General features: G+C 37.9%; 2 protein-coding genes across 8 annotated transcripts in view; one reads left to right on the top strand and one right to left on the bottom strand.

The window, feature by feature from the left end:
- Positions 1–25,360, top strand: part of KCNIP1 (potassium voltage-gated channel interacting protein 1) — a 725,477-nt gene that overhangs the window by 62,229 nt on the left and 637,888 nt on the right. The gene's annotated exons all lie outside the window — the stretch shown is intronic.
- Positions 954–24,796, bottom strand: KCNMB1 (potassium calcium-activated channel subfamily M regulatory beta subunit 1). Of its 7 annotated transcripts, none has more exons than XM_067463725.1 (7): positions 24,637–24,796; positions 23,892–23,966; positions 22,217–22,289; positions 15,485–15,592; positions 7,669–7,838; positions 4,584–4,779; positions 954–2,318 (listed from the first exon to the last, which is right to left on the bottom strand). In XM_067463725.1, the coding sequence occupies exons 5-7, from the start codon at positions 7,803–7,805 to the stop codon at positions 2,034–2,036; spliced, it is 618 nt and encodes a 205-aa protein (XP_067319826.1). In that variant the 5' UTR covers positions 7,806–7,838; positions 15,485–15,592; positions 22,217–22,289; positions 23,892–23,966; positions 24,637–24,796; the 3' UTR covers positions 954–2,033. The 7 variants fall into 7 exon arrangements, with proteins under 7 accessions (XP_067319826.1, XP_067319824.1, XP_067319825.1 ...); XM_067463723.1 differs by lacking the exon at positions 23,892–23,966 and adding an exon at positions 23,604–23,703; XM_067463724.1 differs by lacking the exon at positions 23,892–23,966 and adding an exon at positions 23,604–23,669.

Here is a 25,360-nt window from a genome sequence, read left to right as displayed (position 1 = left end):
TTTTGTGTAAAGTACAGTATGATCTGGATGTAGTTAGCCCCTAAGTGATGCTGATGTTGTACACTGGAGAGAGGTCAACATGAACAGTGTACACAGGTAATAAGTTTAAAAGTTTTCCCCTATTCCAATAACAATTGTTGGTAAGGCTAAAAGGAAATTCCATAGGCAGTTTTCTTCTTGTGCTTTTGTGCACCTTCAAGTTGCCTGGTAACTAATGCCAATCCTATAAACTTAAACTCTTAATGATACATGTTATGGAAAAGGTACAATAACAGGTATGTTGTCGAGGGTAGATCAAGAATTCCATGCTTTGTTTGCAAAACTTCTGTTTGGATGTTTATATATTGTTGGTCCTTTTTTATTTGGTTTCTTCTCACCCACCTGACATTTTCAATATGAAATGCATGATTTGAAAAAGAGTTTAGAGTGCTGTTCATTGTGGTTGATCTTGATGATACACAGCTGCAGTGGTTACATAGTGGCATAATTCTTCACTAATTTTAATCTCAAAGGAAGCAATTAATAATTTTGTCTATTTTCTTTCTATATGTAAGAAAATCTACACAAACTGCAGTCAGGGCTTGTTCTGGGCAACCCTCAAATCCTAAAGTATGAAGATTCACATCAGTACAGTGTTCTTCTTTTCATAGTTTCATGACACTCAGGAAAAAATATTTTTACTTTAAAAAAATTAGAGTATTTTTCCCAGCCTAGTTTACATCATGAGAATGCTAAGGAGGTGTATTCCACTTGTTATTTTGAACACATTAGCATGGTTTTGGATCAACATAGTAGACTTCTAGGAAGTAACTAAACTCCACCTCTGGCCACATGTACAGTGATTTGAATTTCAGGTGGGATGCAAAAAAAATGATATAAGTATTTTATGGGGTCCTATGTGTTTCTGCTATTGTCAAACAGTAGTCAAATGTTTTAAAAGGCACAAACTAAACTTGTCAACTTTGTGAATGTTTATTCAGAAGTAAGTCCACTGAATGCACTCCACAATCTTTGTGAATGCTTACAATAGCATCTTTAAGCTAACCGCAGTGACACAGGACAGCAGTCCTTGAATAACAATAGCAACAACAAAATAACTTGAAAGGGAGATTTGAAGGAGAAACAGAGGAATTTTGATACAACCACAAACTCCAGTCCATCCACAGTGGGTTGAACAGAAACAAGGGATTCCTGGCACTCTACTCATATCATGAGGACTTTCTTCCATCCTGTATTTGTCCTACAACATTAATTGCACCTCATCACCATACCCACAGGATTTGCATTTCTTATTACTATTTCCATGCAGACCTGCTGAGGTATATGTGGATTTCTTGAGGGACTTCATCCATCTGATGATAGACTCAGGGCGTTATCACATTTGAGCATTTTTCCACTTCAATCCACTTTAAATGCTGTGAACTGCCTCCTGCAGAATTCTGGGACTTGTAGTTTAGGGAGGCCCAGGGCTTTCCTGGATGAGCAGTCTAAAGGCCTCTCCCTAAACTACAAATGCCAGAATTCCGCAGGAGACAGTCACAACATTTAAAGTGGATTAAAATGGAAAAATGCTCAAGTGTGAGGAAGTCAAAGGTCTACAAAATCTTATGCTGCAACTTCTTTTCCCTTGGGCTCTCAAGGATGCTACAATACAAATTAGTTTTGAAACATAAAGTGAATTCCAAAGTAACTGTTAATTGATCATTATTGATAGCTGATAATGGTAATTAAAATAGCTGTGATTTCTATTTCAAGCATTTATAACATTTGCCCTGGGTTGAGATCAAATGTTTACATAATATTTTGAGAGAAAGCAGATGAGTGGATAAGAAATGTCTTGGCAATTCTGCAGATGAGAAAAAAAAATACAATTTGTCTAACGAAATATTTAGATAACATCTAGCTGTGGGTGTTCTCTGATTTTCCTTTTCACAGTCTGATCTTGTTAATCCACTATGTATACATTTGAGAAAGGCTCCTAGTTTCCCTGTAAACAGATATGAACATAAAGCATAGGTTGCTTTCAGTACATTTTATATACTTGCTCTATATTGAGATGCTGAGAGTACAGAAATATATTGACTTATTTTCACCATGATGATGATCAAGACTCCACCAAATAACATCAAACTTGGCCAAACGAAAGCAAGGATAAGGCCTTCTGGAGGATATGATCTCTTTAAGATGGCACTCTCTTCTTTTCTTGATGGGTCATAGTAACAAGAAAATGTTTGGTGCTTTCTGAAATTGTCTGTTATTGTTTTCACTAGCTTTTCAACTTCGCTGTAATTCTCCATATTTGGAGGGACATAGAAGCACTGTGAAAACAAATAATCCATCATAACTGTTTCCATAATAATATGTATTTTGAAGACATTCTTAGTAAATGTAAGTAAATAAATAAATTCGATTATAAATTAGTCCAATATGAATGCATTTGCATAGAGAGACAAATTAGCTCCTTAATTCTCCAACCCTTAATAAATTATGATTTTGTAATGCTTGCAAACATTAGAATGATGGAACAACGTTTAATTTTTGAACATTCAAAAAAGTATTTCTGAATTGTAATATGCACATCTAGTTTGAATTTAGGTTCTCCATCTCCCTATTTTCAAATTACAGCATTGCGTTATTACTGGCTTTGTATGTGCTACATAGTGTGTCCTTGATATAAGGCAAGGGTTGATCTCTGGATCCCCTATGGATACCAAAAACCATGGATGCTCAAGTTCCATGATATAAATTACAGATAACATTGGAATGGCTCCTGACTTATGTGCACAGATTGTGTGATTTTTATATTTTAATGACGTGATTTTAATGTATATGTTGTTTTATGCGGATATGTGTAATATGATTAAGGTTTATTTATAGCATATGTTACTGCCTACTAATTATATTTTGGTTTTCACATATATGTATGGCATTGAATTTTTATGTTGGAAACTGCCTTGAGTCCCCTCAGAGTAAGAAAAGCAGTATATAAATCAGCAAATAAATAAATAAATATAAATAGCATAGTAAAACAAAATGGTGAAATCAACTATATTATTTTACTAAAGTTTGGATTTGCTTTATATATATAAAAATCCTTTATATTTCTTATCAACCAGAATGAAGAACATGTAGCCTCCCAGGTGATTATGGACTCTAACTCCAATAAGTTCTCAGACAGAAGAGTAACCAATTGTGTGGGATGATTGAAGGAACAGCTGGAGGGCCACAACATGCAGAGGTGTGGCATAGGTGTTTTACTCAATTATCTGGTAATAAACCCTATTGAACTGCACTGAACTCTTTTCAGTGGGGGTTGCTCCCAGGTAAATAGGCATAGGGTTGTACTCTATAGATAGGATTTTATTGTCATCAACAATTCTAAGCATGCTTCTTAAAAAGTAAGCCATGATGGATATAGTAGGAATTGCTTATGTGCAAACATGCAAATACTGCTTTACCAATGTAGCATCAATGTAGTTTCTGCTGTTTGCTGGGTGTGCGCAAGTGGAACTTCCAGGAAAAGTAAAGGAAGGGGAGTAAGTGAAAGTAGACTAATAGCACTATAACAGCATAGTATTTTATAATCATTTACATGTTAAAGTAACTTTTGATATGGAATGAATATACAGTATCAGACAGATCAGAGTGATGTTCTTCTGAAACTAGTGATTATCAATTACATTTCTGGGCAACTGAGACTGTGTCTATGCTGCAGAATTACAACAGCTTGACACTGCATTAATGCTATGGAATTCTGGGATTTGTAGTTTTGTGAGATATCTACCCTCATTTGTCAGAGGTGTGGTTCTAGAACAAAATACAAATTCAGGATTCCATAGGAGAAGCTATGGCAGTTAAAGTGGTGTCAAACTGCTATAATTATGTGGTGTGGATGGGAGGCGTGAGAGGTTTTATCTATTAAAATGTTCTATGTGAAATGTTTCAGAAATTCAGGAAAATTTGATTCAACAGTATCACAGTATTATGGCTGTCGGGGGATGAAGGGTGTCCAATGTTTGTGTTTGCCCGAGATTAGGCTGTAATAAAATGTTTACAACTTGTCAAGTTTATTAGATGACAAATACTTCAAAATAAGATGTTTTGCCCCGTGGGTCTGATTTCACTTTAGAATCAATAAACCAACTGCAACATTTTATTCAATTTGTGGGGGAGGAAAGGTAACCTGTCTCCTAAATGTGGTAACAATGTTTTATTAAAAAGCAACAGCTCAGTGCAGACAGAAAACTGAATAATAGTTATTTAAGACAAGTAATCCTAGCATGAATTAGTACCTATGTAATCATCCTTCTTCCTAATTATCTTTGCATGCTTGAGAAAGAATGTGTGAGCTAGGCAACTACTCATGGCCTTGAAACAATTGTTGAAGCTTCTTTAAGCAATTTGCTTGTTTGTTCATTTGTCTAGGGAGTTTATATTTGCAATATAAATAGATTGATGTCTTGCTACACTATGAATTACTGTAAGCCACTGAAAGTAACAACAAATGAGGTTGAAAAAAATGCAATGTATATGGAAATCTGCAATTTAAAATCCAAAATGTTTCTGATAAATATAATTCAAACCTTGGGATTTCTGTCCACTGTGTCCTCTGTGTGATAGAGCTTTACCACTTGTCCTAACAGCGTCAAATTGACTTGGACTTGCAGACAAGGATAGCGAAAAATGTTCTCATCACCAGAACCTTCATTGTACAAGCAGTGGACTTTTTCCATGGTGGTAGCCTTTATTAGTTTGCACATGCTCTCGTTTGTCCAGACACTGCAAAAACAAAGAAGAAATGCCCCATCTACTTGTTAATTACATGGACCACTGTTTTCCAGGATTCATAGAATCATACATTTGGAAGAGATCACAAGGGCCATCTAGCCCAACCCCCTTGCCATGCAGGGATACGTAATCAAAGTACATTCATCTATGATTTTATCCTATTTAAGTATTAAAGTACTTCACTTGTTTCTCATATTGCTGACACTTTGTATGGCAAAATGAAGTGACATAGAGTTGAAATGTAGGAAATACTTTCATATTTTTACCTTCTGGAACTAAACAAAAACAAATTAAAGAAACCAGGACTTAACTTTGATAAATTATGTGAGTGTGTATATATATTAAATGATAACATTATAAACAATTTGAATCTGAAATTCTTCTACCACTAGAACTGGGTAGAAACTGAGAAAGCAAGAATGGAGAAAAGAAAGCCATCTTGAGGTGGGGCACAGGACTTTTCCTCAAAATTTAGAGGTTGGGTGTGTGCCAGGCCCAGGCATGTAGCCAGGGGGGGGAGGGCTCGGGGGGCTTCAGCCCCCCCCCCCCCCGAAATTTTCATGGTGGTTCGCGAAAAGGCCTTACTGGTGCATTATTTAAACTGTTATGTTTATTAATATCATGATTTGATCACCATTCTTAATATATCCCATATGTATGGGGGTATTGGGGTAATGGTACAAAAGGTTTGCTAGGCTAGACCCTCTTTCACTCAGACTCAGCCCCCCCCCCGAAACTCAGCCCCCCCCGAAACCCCCCCCCCGAAAATTTTTTAGCCCCCCCCCCCGAAACGAAATCCTGGCTACGGGCCTGGCCAGGCCTGTAGCCAGGATTTCATTTCGGGGGGGGGGGGGTGAATTTCTTTCGGGGGGGTTCAGGGGGGCTGAGTTTCGGGGGGGGGGGCTGAGTCTGAGTGAAAGAGGGTCTAGCCTAGCAAACCTTTTGTATCATTACCCCAATACCCCCATGCATATGGGATATATTGAGTATGGTGATCAGATCATGATATGAATAAACATAACAGTTTAAATAATGCACCAGTAAGGCCTTTTCGCGAACCACCATGAGAATTTCGGGGGGGGGGGGGGCTGAAGCCCCTTGAGTCCCCCCCCCCCCCCCCCCCGGCTACATGCCTGGCGTGTGCCAATTTGCTCACTGGAGCTCATGAATTATAGGCAGTTTAAGCACCTGGAAAAATGATAGTTTTGATGTGCATAAAAGTAGGCCATGGACGTGATACCTGTTGAAGAAACAGATTTGGGTTCAGTTAATCTTGCAGTTGTTCTATTTTGCATCAGAAGGTGTTGTAATATCTGAATGGCTGAAATCGAAAGTTACATGATGCTAACAGGCTTGCAAAATGGAGAGTCTTTACAAATGTATGCTGGTATGATAAGCATTTGGTGTTCCAAATACAAAAAATGACCTCAGTTTTGTCCCATCACAAAGTTTTTTTCACAACTTTCTTTGATGTTTTATAAAATGTGACTGAACAAAATTAGTTCTAAAATTAATGAAAATTGTGAAAGAACTGTATTTTTCTGAATACAGCACCCTAAAATATATTTTAAAACAGCAGCTATATTTGAAGGAGGGTTCATCGCAGGCCTGTAGGGTTTTTTTTTTTTTGTAAATATAAAAATACAGGTAAGTTTTGAATACATGTGAACTGAAAAAATGATGGCTGTGCAGTGTGAAGACGTAGCCCTTCCTGTAGGCAAACTCAGATGGTAGACTGAGATGAAAAAGCAATGATTGAAGAGGAACATTAAGTGCTTTTCTGTAATTGGGTGTGGGAAGACATCCATGTCCTGCTTATGCTACTTAAGCAAGATGTCTCTCTTATTTTGGACAGCTTCTTTACATATATAGGTGGAGAGACACAATTTTGCCAGTACAATTTTGCCTAAAGTAACAAAAAGTCTTGGGACAGCCTGTTGGTGTGTAAATGTGGTGTAAGTCCAGAAAGCAGTCATTATACAAAGCTGAAGGTGCACGTTGCTCAAATGTAGGAGTTCTTCTGTGGGCAGTGAGACATGGGGTATGATTATCTCAATTAGATATGATATTTTGTAGAGCTCGTATTTCAGTGCAGGTTTGCTTTTCTATAACCTGCTGTTTAAGACTAATGTTCTTAAAAATACTGAAAGTAATGATCTTAGCTGAACTGGAATAATCAAATATGCATATGCTTTGTGTGTATCTCTGGTCTTTAACAGGGCTATCTGCATGAATGAGTATCAGTAGTTTTCATTTACTTGCCACACATTGTCATTTGTTTCTGGCATTCTTTACTAAAGACAATTCTTGTTGTTTATGGAGCTAGCTGCTTTTATTACAGTGGTATTTTCCCCTCAGAATAAGTATTTTTTTTGCAAACAGGGAGAATATATGTTTTTGTAGTATCTATGGAAATAGTGTTAATATTTGAAAGAGAAGGATAAATCTTATATGAAATAACAGATTTCATCTTAATTTTTAAGTGGATAGTTATTTTTCCAAAGCATACATAGCTCACCAGATATATTCAACATTTCTTAGCAGACTCTGGCTTTTTGGAAAATTTATTGCTGTGACAATGCAGATTACTCTGCCTGTTGATATCTTAACCACAAGTGCAAATGGGGATACATTAATTTTTTTTTCTGCTCCAGAGACCAAAGTTCTTTCTGTTCAAAGAATGTGAGTTCTAACTCTTGCAGACAGACATTTTATTCAGTATATTTTGTAATGAAGGTCAGTTACGGATGAACCCACTGACTTAAGTGCTTTTGCGGAGCAATAGAATAGCTGTCCTGAAAAGGCTTTATTGACCAGATTTATCTTTGGCAACATGCAGACACTTAAGACAGCTGGCTTGAGTGGCATCGGCTCACTTACCTTCTTTTGTATGAAGGAACAATTGTGATCCCAATAAAGAAATACATAATGACTGAGCATGCCACCATTCCTAAACCCAGGAACAGTGCCCTGGTCTCCCCTCGTTTCTGCGCTGTCACCAGCTTTTTGCTCAACATGGTGTGTTATGGTGGATTCTGTAGCCTTTATCTCTGTGTAAAATAAACAAGAAGTCATATGGTTTACTGCTATGATAATTCAACACAACTGTGAAGCTATCTCCATGCTGGGAACATTGCAGAATTTGATTAGGAATTCTATAAATATTTTCTAAATCCAATAAGCCAGGGAGGGCAAAAAGTAGCCCTCCAGATATTGCAAGACAGAAATGCCTAATATTTTTCACCACTGGCTAAGTGGGTTAAAACGGCTAGCGGTTGTGATCCGACACCTTCAGGGGCACACTTTTGCTATCCTGCTATGTAAACCTATTTTCCAAGTGGGTAAAATTCCAAAATAAATGTTATAGCTTGTGGCATAAAATACCAATCAATTGGATTAATGCATATCTTTGAGGATAAGATTAAAAATCAAGTCAGACCTCCATGTCTTTTTCTAGTTATTCCCCCCATTTTCTTTATAAGAGGTCTGTCAACCCGAGGAAATGCATGCTGGTATTTCTTGAATTGTACTAGTCAGCAGTTCACCTTTCTTTCAGGGATGCTTCATAAGGCTTCACAAATCAGGGCATTTGATTTAGCTCTTTTAGAATAAGAGTCTAAGCACTCGACTTGTTCAGGGTAAAAACATTAAATGTGGAGGTGATTCTTCCTAAAAACTTTTCCGATATTATGCTTTTATTTTAAAAGATGTAATGATTAAGTTTTACTGCTCTTTTTGCTTATCCTATCTCTCACTTGAAACACACAAGTGTCCTTGTGGGAAAAGCACTACATCATTCCTAGATACAGATCAATTGAGAACAAAACGATCCCAAGGTGGTGTAGGGGCAGAGATAATGATACAATTCCTATGTTTTCAGTGATCTAGGGCAATAAGATCAGGCCTAAGCATGATGATTTAATTGAGTGGATTCAGTTAACGACCTCAATGGTTTTTTTTTTTTTTTTGCATTTCAAGACAATCTTCCACTGCCCCCAATAAATACATGAATGTCTTCTGAAGCTTTCCTTGATATGCAAATAGGAGCTTATGAAAAGCAGTTTTTGTTGAAATAGTGACAGGGAGGGAGAAAAGGAATAAATTAACCCCTCCCCCTCCCTTCAGCCCTTAAGGATATTCAGGCTTTCCCTGGCTGCTATTGACATAATTACCCAAAGAAGAAGAAAATATGTATGCATGTTAATTGCATTCACTTGAGTTCAGGCCTCAAAGGGAAGGCATATTTGTTTGAGAAGGACAATTGTTTAATGTGATGAACATGATTCATTTTGCTTAACTTAAGGCTTTCTAGTCAGTTGGGTTGTACTTTTGCAGCATTCTCATGCCGTCAAAACACTGAACCTATTTATAGCAATGTTGACTGTGTATTTGTGCTGAAAGTCTTCCAGTAGCTGCTAATGTATTCACTACTATGTCATTTGCATCTGCTTTGAGGAGAGAGTTAGACAAAATACAACAAGCAGCCATTCAAAATATAGCATTTTTCTTTGGTATAAATCTTGGGGGCAATTGATGTTCTCCACTTCTAACCTGGGTAGAATCACCCTGTGGGTCATTTTGCAATTGGCTAGGAGAAGGAAATTTTTCTTACTAAAGAGGATCTTTACTTGCAATGATTTTCAAGGTGTTTGCAGCTGAACCAATAGCTTGAACAGATGGCCTCCTATCACCTGTTTGAGCAAGGCATGTGGTATCAAGGGCAAGTCAAGGTCCTTCTTCAGCAATAGTAGAAGTGTTCCTTTCTTATTCTTGTGTGAGACACATGTTTTTCCTGCCAAATGAACTGCTTTGATGAAAGGAAAGAGCTATTCAACTCCAGGCTGTTGCTTCACAGAGTAGGCATTTGGTTCTTATTTGGAAGGTTTCACCCAGTTCAGAATACTTCTGCAAAAATGATTCTGTATCGAGTTTAGATGTTGGATCAGAATTACATGGGTGAATAACTCATCTGTCCAGGGTAGTGCTTTCTGAACTGGTGAGTTCACAAAGTGATGCTGAGGAGACCTTGTTAAGTATCAAAGTATTTTTAGTATCCGTGGGGTTCTGTCTTGTCTCCCAAACTAAAAAACATACAACAACAACAACAACAACAACAACAACAACAACTTTTATTGGTTAGCCAATTGGCCTTATCAAAAACAAACAGTGCAGACATAACATACAACATACATCTAGTGCTCTTAAAATAAAATACAAATATACAGGTAGCCATAGATATATGCATCAATTATCCTCATCTCCCCTAAGCTGTACCCCAATCTGATCTATGTACTCCGATCTCCTTTTAGCAGCTTTAAACAAATAAAGGGCATGTTTTGTTGTCAGAATGGGATTATAACCAGCCAACAAAAATGAAGTTTTGGCCACTGTATCCCAACTTGTTTTATTGCAAATAAAAGGCTGTAAGTATTGTTTCCTTTCTTTTTCATGTAGATTGCAGTGATGTAAAGTATGGTTCAGATTTTCGACTTCAGGGGCAATCTCAGGGAAATAATTCAGTGTTTGATGGATTAGTGCCTACAATATGCTCATGAAACCAAACTCTCTCTAACTTTCCACATTGATTTAAGGAAGTAGTTATAGCTCTAAATTAGAATCTTGTGTTGGTAATGACTGGAAGAGAGTGAACAATTAGTTTAATCTGAGTTGGCAGAAAAATCTTTGGTTGATAAAATAGAGATTCAGTTTGTGTTGGGTAGAACTACAGATCCCTCAGTTTCACAGGGATAATACTGGATTCAGCCCTGCTTCTTCGTACCCAGGTTTGTCAGTGTAGAGCAGTGTGTTGACATAGTTATAGCTGGTATGTAAACTGCATCTATTTATAGAGAGGTTAAATCTAGCCACAGTGAAAGAGTCATTTGTTACTATTCCATTTCTGAGAAAGGCAATTATAAAGCCCTCATAACTTGTGATAGGGCTATTTGGTAAACTGCATTCTCCCATACAAATCTGCCTGTATTTAAGGTCCCATGCAGAGGTTCTCTTCTCAGTGCACCACTTTTAGACTCCAGAACTCTCTGCCAAGAAAAGCTAAATTTATTTTACCTCCATTTTTTTCCTCTAGCGAGCAAAAGTGTTGTCTTAAGAATTAGGAGGAGCTATGCCATTTAAGACAATATTTACATTGCCGTGGGTTTTAACTTTTTGGATGCTTTATTGCTGTATTTTAATTGTCTTTCTGCTTTACCTTTATATTGAAATTGCTTTTGGTGCTTCTGGCCTTGGTTTTTGCAATAGTGATGCAATCAGAAAGTTGTCTTGGGAGAGTTTGATTCAACAAATCTGGCTGTTGGCCTTTGGAGAGACCATCAGGATCCTGTTACATCTCTTACATTATTTAATATTTCATTAAATTACTCAAAGATATTGCCTGGATTTTTCTGCTCCCAAATGCTGATGATGCTGAACTACAATCTAAATCCAATAAACTCTTTTTTCTTCTAAGCCAAGGTTGATGCCAGTAATGGACTCAGTAAGAAAAAGTGAAGCTTAATCCAGACAGTACAAATGTTCAGTGAAAGGCAGATCATGGAGTAGTGACTCTGCCTATGCTGTATTGCAGGGGTCCTCAAACGTTTTAGGCAGAGGGCCAGTTCATATTCCCTCAGACGGTTGGGGGGCTGGAGTATAGTTTGAAAAACCAAAAAAAAAACCAAAAAACAAATTCCTAGGCACACTGCACATGTTTTATTTATAGTGCAAAAAATGAAAGAACAATACAATATTTAAAATGTAGAACAATTTTGACCAACATAAACTTCCCAGTATTTCAATAGGAAGTGTTGGTCTGCTTTTGGCTGGTGAGATAGTCAAGTTAAATAGGATTATTGTTGTTGTTGTATGCCTTTAAGTCATTTTGGATATAGAGCGAGCCTCAGTCTAAAGTTAGGGCAGGGCTGAGTCAAGGGCCTTGGAAGGCCACATCTGGCCCATGGGCCTTCGTTTGGGGACCCCTGCTGTATTGTGTCACAACTCTACTGAAGATGCCAATTTGCAGTTTGGGTGTCCTTCTGGATTCAGTCCTGTACATAGAATGCTAGGCTTTAGTGGTTGCCAGAACAATCTGTGTCCATTCCTAGAAATGTTAATGGCCACAATAATAGTTGCAAACCATTTAGATTGCTGTAACATGATTGACGTGGGACTTCCTTTGAAGCAAGATCAAAAACTGCAGCTGGTTTAAATGTTGCAGCCAAACCGCTGACAGTTACTGCTTATAACGAGAATGAAACTCCCACATTACAACAGCTCCACTGGCTAAGCAGTCAATTTCTAAGCACATTTCAAAATTTGGATTATGATATATAAAGCATTGTTTGGCAGACTACCTAAACAACTACATGTTCCTGTATCTATCTGGGTCTTTTAGTTCTGAATGATTATCCTTTCAAGAGTGAAGCTTAGTGAGGAAGGAAAGAGTGTCTTATTGGTGACTGGTAAGCGAGTTCTCTTCCTGTTGCTTTTTCTGCCAGTCTTATCTTTTGAGACACATCTGTAATAAGCAGAGGCTTTAAATGAATATAATTGCAAATATCTTACTTATTTAAACAGTCAGTTTCATGTATATTAAAATACAGTAGTATTATTTACTTAATTTATATTTTATGGATCATGTGTTTTTACTGAAACTTGGAAGATGGAATATACATAATTAAGTTCCCTTCACCAGAAGTATTTACTTCCTCTGAAGATAACAAAGATAAAGAGCCTTGCAAAGGGGGGGGGGGGGGGGGGTAGGAGGCAATCCTAACATAACTATTCAAAATCTGACTCTTCAGCATTAAACCTTTAAATTTCTAAATGGATTTTTTTAACTTTTGCATTCTTTCCATTCTGAATATGATTTTAAAGTAATCTTAGTAGATGTGTAATGACAAAAAAATCCTGATGTTTTTTAACCATCCCTCTTTCCATCCTTTTTCTGTTACGAACTTGGGCACCAACTGTGCCTAATATCCCCCATTGACAATATATTAGCTTAATGTTAGTCCACTATACAAGCCTTATTCTCATGGAGGTCAGAAAAAACATATGATATGTCAACGCAGCCTCCCAATTTGTTTAGGTTGATTGGCTACAAGTTGTTGAGGGCTGGTATATGGATTTCTAGCACTGCTGAGTTTCCCCTGACATTTGCTGATTATTGCCTTTAACAGTCAAGAGAAATAATGAATATTGATTTTGCTATTAATCCATTTCTTTATAGCCAATTGAGCATGATCAATTATTCAGCTGTTCATTAGGGATATTTATGCACTCAATCAGCAAACTACAGCAACACTGTCCAAATCCTGATTTGTGGGCATTCTGTTATGGGCAATCATTAATTCCTAAATGAAGAACAAGAACAACATGGAGCAGCTTATTGACAACTGCCATGTTATGGCCTCAGCCTTGGAGCATGTTACATTTTCAAGATTGTGATGGGCATTTTACACAGTGTGTCATTTGAGTTGCCTTTTAAAAATGATACTCTTAAAATAGTTTTTATGAGGTTCTTGTCCCTTAGCTCTATGCACACTGAAAAACTTTACACACATTGTAATTCACTGCATCTCATATTTTCTCATAATCACAATAGATAGTTTTTTAGGCAAAGATGGCAGTTTTATAGTTTTGTTACAATCTAAGCATTCTTCTCAAAGGCTCAATTTTAAAAAGAAAATGTAAATAAAGAAAACCATGTACATTATGACTCCTGTATCTGCAAGACCAGTACTATGGTTCGATTTATCCACATCTGATGAATTATGTCTTATTTAGGCATTTTCTGGATCCTCCAGGATCATTCTACAGTACTGATGAGCCAGAAATACTTTATTTCCATAAGGTTTGGAAATAAAATATTTCCAGCTATTATTCATGGTTTCACATGTCCACACATAGTCCAAGAATTTATATCCTGTGGATATGAAGCTCATGCTTTAGATTTTGGTATTAAGTTGTTCAAGGCTATATTCAGATAATTTTCAGAACAGGAGGGAGCTGTTTTTGTGTTGCATTTAGAGCTACATCTCCCTCTCCCCCTCCCTCCCAGGGAAGAGAGTAGCACACAGAAAGTGTTGTGATTCTGTTTTCACTATGGGCTTGCTGCTGAATTTATGCACATCCTATTAAAGGTGTGAAGAATATTTTAGAAATTATAATTCATGGTGAGGGGCTTTTTGACACATTGAAATAGTCTTCCTTTCCTTCCTTCCTTCCTTCCTTCCTTCCTTTCTTTTTGAGATTTCTTGAATTTGTGCAAAGATGTGTGAATGCAAACTGACTGTCTTTTCCCCTTTGGGAGATAAAGTGGCTGATTGATGGAAAAGCTCCATTCAATGCTTGTCAACAAAGCCGTTGTAGTTTAGTGTTTGTGCTGTTGAGTTTATTTTTGCAATTTAAGCAAAAGTCATGCTTGAAAATGCCAAAATTCTCTGCCAAAAATACCCTGCCCATCTTCTAGGTGGCGAGAAGAGTTCTGAAAGTTCTTCTTGAAGAGGGATTTAGACCCCCGAACAGGATGAGTGGCAAATGTATTCTGCATTACTTGCTTGTTAATTGAAGCACTCATTTACTGATTCATAATTTTTAAAAGTACATATAACTTTGGACAGGTGTAAATGGAAAAAAAAAGGATTTGTGTGTGTGTGTGCGCGCATGCATTTAGAATTTTAGAATTTAAAAAAATCTGTTTGTGGATTTGACACCCTTCTTTGTAAGTTCCCTTACTTCCATTTTAATCACTTTATATGTCTCTTATAATCAGTTTGATATGTGGCTTAAGGAAGAAAACTGAGAATCCCGTGTTTTCAATGTGTAGAGAACTAAAAAAAAAAAAAAAAAAAACCAAAATCAGATGGCACTTAATTTCTTAGATTACAAATCATTTAAACAAGGTCTTCTTAGTAGCTGCTCACAGAGTTTAGCAATTTGGCTTTAAATTGGCTAGGATTGATTCCTCTACCAGGAAGGAAAAACTAGTATTCCATCAGACTGTTAGAAATTAATTGTGATGAGCTTTTGATTTTGCAGTTTGCTGTTATGTTGATTTTTTCCAGTATAATATTTTGGTTAATTTTAATAGTTTAACCTTTACAAAAACTTTAATTCGTTTTTAAATAATTTTCCTATTCATATTTTCATTTATATTTTTATATGTTTTAAAATTTTGGTTGCTTGTAATTTGGTGTAAGATGCCTTGTGTTCATTACTGGGGAGAAAAGTGGGATAGAAATAACAACAAATTCTCAAAACCCTGAAGTAAAATGAAGTCTCATCAGTATGAACTACTGTATCTCCAAAACAGGTTTCAAGAAGAGCAATAATCTAATACATGACATTATGCTATCATTTTAAGATTATTTAGGAATATGATTGTGTTAATAAGATAATTCCTTTCCAGAACTCACAAGAGTTTGCTGCTGTTAGAGATGTGTGTTAACACTCTTCTTTTTCTATCAATGTACTGTTGCATTATAACTTCTATAATACTAAAATAATAGGAAGAAAAACTTCCACCTGTCTAGGGGACAGGTTAGTTTTAGCCAGACAGAAACATTTTAGATACATCTTTGATTACCTTTCTCTTAACTGTATAAGAGACACTTGCAAAAGTGAATTTGGCAAAGGTCATTCAGTAAAAGAGCAATTTACGAGGGAATGAGCTTTCACTTTAAACTGATATTACCTGCTGTGCCCGATTACTGGAGATTTGGACAGAGTTGGACATTCCTGTAACTGTGTAGCAGTAAGTCCTTGAGAATAACATTTGAGAGGCAGGTGTTCTCTCCTGAATCTGTGAAGCAGAGAATAAGTGGAAGATTGTATCAGAACATGAAGTCTTAAATATATCAATTATGGAAAGAAGCACGGCTAAAGTTCCATGTGAAGTTCCCTGTGAAGATGCCTTTTTAAATAGCATGAGTAATGTAGAAATTTTCTACTACATTCCTTGTATTGCCTGTAGCAATGTAGCATGAGATCAACTGGATTCAGAGTAGAAAGCCAATTTATGCAAATTGTTGTTGTATTTAGTTGCTACCTCTCAAATTAAAGATGAACTAAAAACGTATTCAGGTAAATTAGAGTGGATATGTTTATGTTTGCAGCACTGAAAAACCACAACTGCAGTTACTGAGTGAATGATAATCTAGGTTTCCTTCATGGACTAGAAACCTTAGCTTACCCCAATATCCACCTCTGATGGCATTGTATCTAAGATGACCTAGAAGTTGAGATAAGGGGTCTGAAGGAGGGACAGAGACTTCAAAAACTCAAATCAAATGTCTTGTGTGGCCTTTGGATCAAATTTGCCCTCACACACACACACACACACACACACACACACACACATATACACACACACACATACACACACACACACACTTATATACATATGTACATACACACAAAAACCCTAACCTTAAAAGAGAGAGAGAGAAAACACCATACAAATTGATCAATGATAAAAAGTCATTGGCATGACTGCGATATCTGGTTTCTACTACAGTGAAAGTAGGTGAACATGGTTGAAAGGAAAAGTAGGAAAAGAGAAAAAGAAAAAGAAAAAAAAGGAAACCAGTATCAAACACCTATGTACCACATATACTTTTAAAAAATGAAGAATTAGTTATAGATGGCAGTACATTGTTGGCTAGTAGTAGAATATTATAGACAGATAATATTATGTAACCGTGAAGCCAACAGGAAATTGATAATTACCTGAGAAGGCCAAGAGCTTGAACATTGTTCCCATTTTAAATATCTTGGCATCACCTTAGATCGAACAGTAACATTTAGTTAACATTGTATGAACACCAAGCACAAAGTAGCTGCATGCAATAACATCCTGTGGAAATTTACTGGTAGCACATGGGGTACAAACAAAAATGAATAAGAACATCAGCCCTGGCCTTGTCTTACTCCACTGCTGAGTATGCCTGCTCTGTTTGACACAAGTCTGCCCACGTGAAGCAGGTGAATATAGCACTGAACGAGACATGTAGAATAATCACAGGATGTCTCAAACCTACATCTAGACTCTATAAGCTAGCAGGCACCCCCCCCCCCCCGGCCGATGTGTGATGGGAAGTTGCTGCCAATAGTGAGAAAAATAAGGTTGAACATGGTGAAAACCATCCACTGCATGGCTATCAGTCTCCTCCCAATAGACTCAAATCAAGGAAAATTTTCATGAGAACCACAACTCCTCTAAATGTTTCCTCAGCAACAGAAAGAGTATCCCTCTGGGCAACTAAACCAGGAAATCCCAACTGGAAGCCCCCCCCCCCTCCATGAGGGTCTACCTCCAGGGGCAAACCAAGAATGGTCAACTTGGAAGTCCCTGAGCAGACTCAGAAGTGGAGTTGGCAGATCAAAAGACCACCTGGCAAAATAGCTCTATCTGGGAAAATCCTCCACCTTGTGTGATTGTGGAGCAGAACACACAACTCAGCACCTGTATGCTTGCTCACAATTCCCTGCTTTATGCACAGAGGAAAACCTGTTTAAAGTTACAGAAAATGCAGTTGCTGTTGCCCGTTTTTGGTCTAAAATTATTTAGCTACTCGTGTTCCCTCTATTTTATCAGTTTTATACGAATTTATTCATGCAATGTTTTTGTACAGATTTTTGTACAGAAATAAATGTACAGATCAAAAGTATCAAAATATATCAAATCACTTTGGTTCAGGACTTGGCAAATTGTAATTTAAAGCACAATAATGCATTTCCTTAGCATTATTTTTTTCTGATTCCTGTAAAATTTGTTGAGGTGAATTTGGTACCTTTTGGAAACAATCTCTCTCCCTCCCAAGTCTACCCATGCAGGTCTATTCAGTACATGCTAGTATGAGTGTAATAGTAGCACCCCATGTCACCAGGAACAAAAGGTCATGATAATGTTAAGCCTTATGTATTGCAGACATGGATTCTCAACATTTACTGATAAAAATGCCTAATATGTGAGGAGGAGTACTCTTGATCCATATTATGTCTCCAGTAGTGGGTTTATATTGTAGAGCCCCCCGGTGGTGCAGTGGGTTAAACCACTGAACTGCCAAACTTCTTGACTGAAAGGTCACAGGTTCGAATCCGGGGAGTGGAGTGAGCTCCCACTGTCAGCCCCAGCTTTTGCCAACCTAGCAGTTCGAAAACATGCAAATGTGAGTAGATCAATAGGTACCACTCAGGCAGGAAGGTAATGGTGCTCCATGCAGTCATGTGAGCCACATGACCTTGGAGGTGTTTACAGACAACATCGGCTCTTTGGCTTAGAAATGGAGATGAGCACTAGCCTCCAGAGTCGGACACAACTGGACTTAATGTCAGGGGAAAACCTCTACCTTTACCTAGTGGGTTTATAATTACTTAAAATGGAGGGGGGCAGGGTTGCACCATATGGTAAGTTTTGAAATCATAGAGATAAACTGGGCCAACTATCAGTATGCACTCTAGTTTTCTGGAAATTCCACAAAAACTTCTCCTAACCATCCTATTACAAAGCCCCCAAATACGTAGGAAAACAACAGTCTAAAAATTCAATATACAATGGCTCTACAATCTACAGTCAACAATTCATGTATTCCCCTCAGGAAATATTTAAATAGAAAGGATTTTTTCATGCCATACTGACAAATAGCTAGTTCAGCAAATAAGAATGTTTTTGTTTTTTTTTAGTGAAGGAACTATTTACTTTGGAAAATGGATTCTGTTTAATCTGGAGTGAATGGCTAACTGCAAGAGATAGGCATCTACACTATACATACATATATATAAAGGAAATCTGCTGTTCGTGTTTGGTTTTGAAATGAAAAGCCAAATTTGGCAAGACAAATAGATGTGGAGAAACAATGGAGGTGGAGATAAGTGGGGAAAACCATTCCAACAGACCAGGCCCGTAGCCAGGATTTCGTTTTGGGGGGGGGGGCTGAATTTTTTTTCAGGGGGGGTTTCGGGGGGGATGAGTTTTGGGGGGGCTGAGTCTGAGTGAAAGAGGGTCTAGCCTAGCAAACCTTTTGTATCATTACCCCAATACCCCCATGCATATGGGATATATTGAGTATGGTGATCAGATCATGATATGAATAAACATAACAGTTTAAATAATGAACCATTAAGGCCTTTTCACAAACCACCATGAAAATTTCGGGGGGGGGGGGGCTGAAGCCCCCCGACACCCCCCCCCCCCAGCTACATGCCTGCAACAGACCTACAAAATGTCCACTTTCCCTATTCTGACAGTTCTAGATTCTTGTAAATGCATACTTGGAACTTGGATCATGGTGGAGATTGAGATCTGACTGAGGGATTAGTATGAAAAAACACCACATGGCATCTTCTCACTTACCATTTATCTGCTCTTAATGGCCTTTGCCCAACATCCTTGCATGGTGGTTTGGGGTGCTTCCAGATAACTCCTCCCTCTCAATAATTGTTTTGTGGTAAGTCTAAAGAATTGATTTTTGCATTATGTTTGCATGGAGTAAAGGGTTCACCCACTTAGTGGCTGAACATCCCCTGATCAAAGCCTTCCTATCGCTGAAGGTTTGTACTTGCAGCTCTCAAGATCTAATACAACATTTTGTCATCTGCTGGAACATAATTTATTATTAGTTGACTTGTAAATGTCAAGACCATTAATATAAATGTAGCCTTTCACTCCTCAGATTACTATTTAACTTCATACATATCATAAGCTGTTTCAAATGGCACGAGAAGGCACTGCTTATTAGAACTGAGGACTAAAAAATAAGAGAGGAAAAAATAACAGCATCATTCAGTGGAAGGTCGTGTGGTTTCTAGGCTATATGGCGATAGGTTCTAGCAACATTTTTTCTTGATGTTTCACCTGTATTTGTGGCTGGCATCTTCCGAGAGAAGAAATTATTCCAATGGGTTAATTTGGGGATGGTGATAAATAACCTTTGCATTTTTTCTTGATTTTTTTCATCATTGGGATCTAGCTGTATTTTTTGCCCATTGAAGACTCATTACTTGTGGTGCTCTAGGAGGAGCTCTTTCTGGTTACATTTTTGGTTATGGAACAAATCGCATTTTCCTCTTTCAAGGAACAAATGACCTTCAGTCAAAATATGGGGGAAAATGAATTTACTGCTCATCTCTAAATTTGCCATTTCAGGTGTTAACTGGGAAGGGCAGCAAGGTCTGTTCCAGACATCAACCTTAAGTGACAGAGAATGGGAAGAACAATGCAGAGTCCAGCGGTCCCTCTATAAATAGATCACTCTTAACTGCTTTCCTAATGCTGCTTTGAGTACAAAACAAAATCTTGCCATATATTTGTTCTAAATTCTAAAAAAAAAAACCTTGGGAAGAAGAGAGTTCACACAGGACAACAACTCATGTAATTGCCCATAGTTCAGGCAGAAGGCTTTAATTCTGTCTTTACTTTTCCTTTCTTTAAAAAATAGATTCTTAAATCTTTTGTCTTACTTTAATCTTGCTCACTATTTCCTACATGCCAGGCTTGTTCACAAGGGTCTTGGCCTTATTTATTAGCTCTATGACCTTACTCATCTGAAGAACTGTTCAGCAAGTGTAATAAACGTTCTTTTAAAACACAAAAATCAAAGACAAACTAAAGTAATATATACAAAAACCACAACTAGAGCAATGATGTAATTAATTATCCTAGTATAATCATATACGATGATAAGCAAATGTTCTCTGTGCTTTAAAAAGAAAACCCAATTTAAATGCATGCTTGGTTCATTTCCAGCCATTAGTGCTTCTCTAAAAAAACCCACAAGTTTCCTGTCTTGAATAATTCAGACTTCGCTACATGCTGTGGGGTTCACAAATCTCTTCTATCCTACTTTGTAAATTGAGTATCTTTTAACAGGGCCAGAACAAGGGTCTGCAGCCCTTGGTTGGGTCAAGATGTCAGAAAAAGGAGGTTTATGGGTCAAAGATATCAGCAGGAGTCAAACACTAAAACATCAGGTAGAAAGAAATGGAATGAATGGAGAATAAGAACACAAAACAGAGATAATGAGAAAGGACAAGGGGTTTGCACAACTTCGGTGCTTTCTTACATTCTGAGGGTTTTTTGTGGGGAGGTGAGTTCAATTTTTCTAAAAATTATTTGCATGGAACACATGGCTCCTGAATATTTTTTTTTGCATAATATCCAATAAAAATGAGTTGATATTTTCATTCTCCCTGGAGGATGACACATATCACAGTGATTGTCATTTTTTGATGGGACGTGTTGATGTTGTAGATGAGAAAATCTGCAATATGTATGTATCACTACTAAGACTTAGGTCTCTGGATAAATGTAGAATTGCTGGTCTGGGGACAAAGGAGGAGTGCTGTCCTGAGAGTTACATTAGCAGTGGTCTTCAGTAATACAAAATATACTGACAGGTAGAGGAAGCATGTAGCATGAGAAAAGGCAGGGTGTCCACCTATTCTAGTGGATAAAATTACTTGTAAAACTACATGATTCACAGGAAGCTTATGGAAGAGTTCACCATCTGATTCAGTTGCCTGAATTTTACCCATATTGTATGCATGCCATCTCATGCTTGTTTGAACCATCCTTTGACATGCACCCCAAGCTCCCATTTAATAAACAACCCCCCCCCCCCAAGTTTTAGCCCATGATAGTGCTGGGTTTAGGGGTGGGGAAGATTGCCAACTAGAAAAAGCTAGAGATGCAGACATTAAATGACAGAAGGTGGTTTTCATTTTAAAAAGCCAACAACCCCAAAGTCTTTTGTTCTTGTGGGAACTGAGCCTTTGCAAGGTGGTGGTGGTGGTGGGGGGGGGGGGGGTTGCTAGGTAGAAGTAGCATGAGAGGGAGACATAAGGTGAGGGAAGGTGCAAAGGAGTGTTGAAAGATGACAGAAGGTGAGGAAAGACAGAAGGGAGCGTGGGTAGTGCAAATCATGGAATACAAAAAGAGAAAAGATGGAGGTGTTGTGGCTAAAAGGGGGCATATGAACAAGGAAAGGCAAGCTAGGGGAAAGGAGGGATTAAGAGGTGCAGCAAATATGTGCAGCAGCACAAACTGAGGGGGAAGGGAAGTCTGTAGAAGCAAGCAATAAAGTACAAGAAACAAGGGGAAGTGCAGGGAAAGTAAGCATGACAGGGAGCAAGGCAGAGTAAGCTGAGAGGAAGGGGGAAGGTAGGAACAGCTGTAGTTGGCTGTGGCCTCATGGGAGGAAGGAGTGGGCAATTCATATGCTTGGATGCAAAATGGGAGAGGAGGATGACAAAGGCAAGGGGAGAATAATGCTTAGCTGAGGAGGAAGGGAGGCAGGAATTGAGACAGCATGAGGATGAGGAAAGAGAGGGTGAGAATTACAGTGAAAGGGGTACAAGATGCAAAAAGCAAGTACAAGTTTAGGCACAGTGCAAGGGAAGGGACTGCAGTTTCTTACTTTGTCCTTACTTTTATCTATGAATCAGAGAGTTGGTCACAGAGCCTTCTGCGATATTAGCATGGATCAGTAACTTTTGGTCCTCTGAAAAATGCAGAAACAAAAACTGATAGCCACACATTATATTGATCTGACAAGAACAGCACTAGAAGTTCATGTTTGCTGCATAATATCAGTATTATTATCATCCCACTTGTAATGCACAAGACCACTTTACGTGGTTCCTGCCTTGCAGTTCATCTCTCAAAAAAATCAGTAAGGTCGATTTGAGGTTTAAAAAGTCCAGGATCACATGATGACTTCCATGATCATGCAGGGATTTGAAATTAGGTGTCTGTATGTTCCAAGTCCAGGCATTAGTTCATGCTGGTTGTCTCAAAGCGTAGTTACTATAAAGAAATAGTATAAAGGACCTCCTCACATGGCCCTTTTAGGCCATGCCATTGTAACAGCAAAAGGAATGATGCGTTGGCAAAAGGAAAGGTGTGTGGGGTGGCTTGTTGCATCCTGCACACCCTCCCTCCTCCCCTCCTCACATAGTGGAGATGGGAGAGGTGGATTTGGCATTCTTTCCCTCTCCCCATCAGATGGCAGAAAGGGTGGCAACCCATGTTGGCCCACCACCCTTTCTGCCATCCCACAGCAAAAAGGGGAGGAAAGTGTGGTAACTCCATCAGAGCAACCCAAATGACACTTTCCTCCCCATAGTGAAGAAGAAAGTGCCTTTCTATGCTTCCCCTTAACTGTGGGAGGAATGTGGGCCGGGCCTGTCATGTGATGGTGCATGACGGGCCCTGTCCTTGCCGCACATAAAAATGGTGAAATGTGACAATGTCCTGTGTGAAGAGGACCAAAGTCTGGAACATAGTAGTAGGAATAATGGAGCTATCAATCCAGGGAATTTGCATATAAAAACACTCATGCATGCTCCCTTGCCCTTGCTTTCTGTTTCCTCTCTTCTTCCAAACAATCAGGATTTCATTAGTAATTTGAATAACTGCAGTTCATTTGTTCAGAACATTATCTCAGGTTGCTCAGAAATATTTCATGTATGGCAAAATCAAAGCCAGTTTTCTGAACTGAATGCTGATATTTTTGTAACACACATGCAACCATCCACACGTGAAAGGTAATAGTGGGCCTTGAACACCAAGGTTTGTAAGGGTTCTGATTCCCCCTCCCACAAAGTTAAACCAAAAAAAATTAGCTTGAGACAAAACTCAGGAGAGGGGTAATCTTTTTCTAAAAATCCCAGTGAAGACTTAAAGTGGTTTGTGACTAATGGAATCCCAAATGTTTGGAAGAAGACAGGAAATACAAAATGTGATCAAAAGAATAGGAATGAAAGAGAACATCACAGAAGCATACATAAATTCAACGTTTTGTTGCAGCTCCTACTATATTTCAGAGTTGATCAATCAGCCGCAGGTCCCAGCTGAGCCTTGGTCCAAAGCTGTGGTACAACTGTGCAGAGATTATTCTGGAGTCATGAAAGGCTCTTTGAAAAGGCAAATTTTATTGATAAAATTAAAAAATAATAATATCCTTGGCGGTAGAACTATATGGGTTGTTACTAAGGAGTAAAAATATAGACAGTGAGAAATGCAAGCTGGGAGCAGCATACTTTTCCAGAATGGTTGCACTTTATCTGAAGCCAGTCTCTAAACACAACTCCTCAAAACTCACCGTTTAATAAATTGTTTTGTGGTTGCAATATTTACAGGCTCTAATGTGAGGTGAATAGATTTGGTCCTCAAATAACTAAAAAAGAAGAAGGAAGACATGGTGTGAAAACTAGGAAAAAAGTATTATTTGAGAAGGCTGTTGAATTCTAGTATAATTTTTACTATAGTTGTCCACTTTTTTTTTTTTTTTTGCTTGCGGTTCTCTGAAAAGGGCTGAAGTGTATGCTTGCCTGTCACAAAGTTTGGCAGACTGGATATCTCTCTTTTCTGTCATCTTGATACAGGGCTTCTCCAAATTCATTTGTATCTTAAAATAACTTCTACATAACTTGCTGAAAAATGAAAATAGGAATGTGAATATGAGATACACTCGGTCCCTTTAGAAGACTGCGGCTGAAGCAAAAGAGGGTCATTAAATGAAACTAGAGCAAAATCTCTTACAGTGGTTCTGGTCACCCATTGTGTAATTCAGAAGAGGTTAACACCATGGATGCTAAATTATTAAATGTATTTATTCCATTTTATAGAGTTTTTACATTAGAAGAAGGAAACATTTCTTTTCCTATTCTTGCTTATCACTTCAGATAGGAAAAGCCTACAATGCTTCTGAAATCAAGAGAAAAGGGGGGGAAAGAAAGAAAGAACACCCCTCTGCAACAAATTTAGAACTATTTATCCTGTACATATAAAATCACTATTACCGTGCACTGCTGAGAGGAAACAAACTTTTCACAAGCAATACTTACAATCTTTGGGGAACTTGAAAGTTTAGAAAGTGCTCAGAAAGTCTTAAGTTCATGAATTTTGAGGCAGTTCTTGATTACTGAAAGTGAATTCCGTGGTAGGAGCCAGATAAATGCACAGCTATAAAACGTCTTCTCACAGAACTCCCTTGCACTGATTCCTGAGATGGGACTTTTAGCTTAGGTCTGAATTGCCATAAAAGGTAAGGTATGAAAGTGTGCAGTCTTTTAAAGATGAATTGCTGCAGAGCAGAGATTTACTGTATTATGGACAACTTCAACTTGTATATGTTTTCATGGACATTAAAAACATATGCATAAACTCTGAAGATGTCTGCACCATTTGTTTTGCATTTCTGCTTATATCAGTATATCGTATACTGACTTGCTTTATAAAATGACTGAGAACCCGCAATCGTCCCCAAATAATCATTCAAAGCTAGTTCATTTTTCTAAGAATCCCAGCAGGCTTGTGTCCAAATTTTACAGGTACATTTTTAATATCAGTAATGTACTAATAGACCTGATCATACATTGACATCAGTGTAGTACTAACAGATTTGAAAAAAGATATTACATGATTTTAGGTATGTGAACAAAGATTGAATATTTTTAGTCACAAGCAAATTCTTAGCCTCTCGCTGGTGCCTCAGACATTTCTGCTTGTGTTTATTGCAGAAAATGTGTAAAATGGCTTAACAGAAAATGGATTTTGAAAGATTTAAAA

The sequence above is a fragment of the Anolis sagrei genome, chromosome 2, assembly GCF_037176765.1.
Source record: "Anolis sagrei isolate rAnoSag1 chromosome 2, rAnoSag1.mat, whole genome shotgun sequence".
Taxonomy (NCBI): domain Eukaryota; kingdom Metazoa; phylum Chordata; class Lepidosauria; order Squamata; family Dactyloidae; genus Anolis; species Anolis sagrei.
This window is presented reverse-complemented; position numbering and strand designations above follow the sequence as displayed.

Coding starts and splice junctions, on each gene's coding strand:
- KCNMB1 (XM_067463725.1), bottom strand. CDS start 7,805: ATGTTGAGCAAAAAGCTGGTGACAGCGCAGAAACGAGGGGAGACCAGG. Junction 4,780..7,668: donor GTTCCTTCATACAAAAGAAG/GTAAGTGAGCCG, acceptor TTGTTTTTGCAG/TGTCTGGACAAACGAGAGCA. Junction 2,319..4,583: donor CAGTGGACAGAAATCCCAAG/GTTTGAATTATA, acceptor TTGTTTTCACAG/TGCTTCTATGTCCCTCCAAA.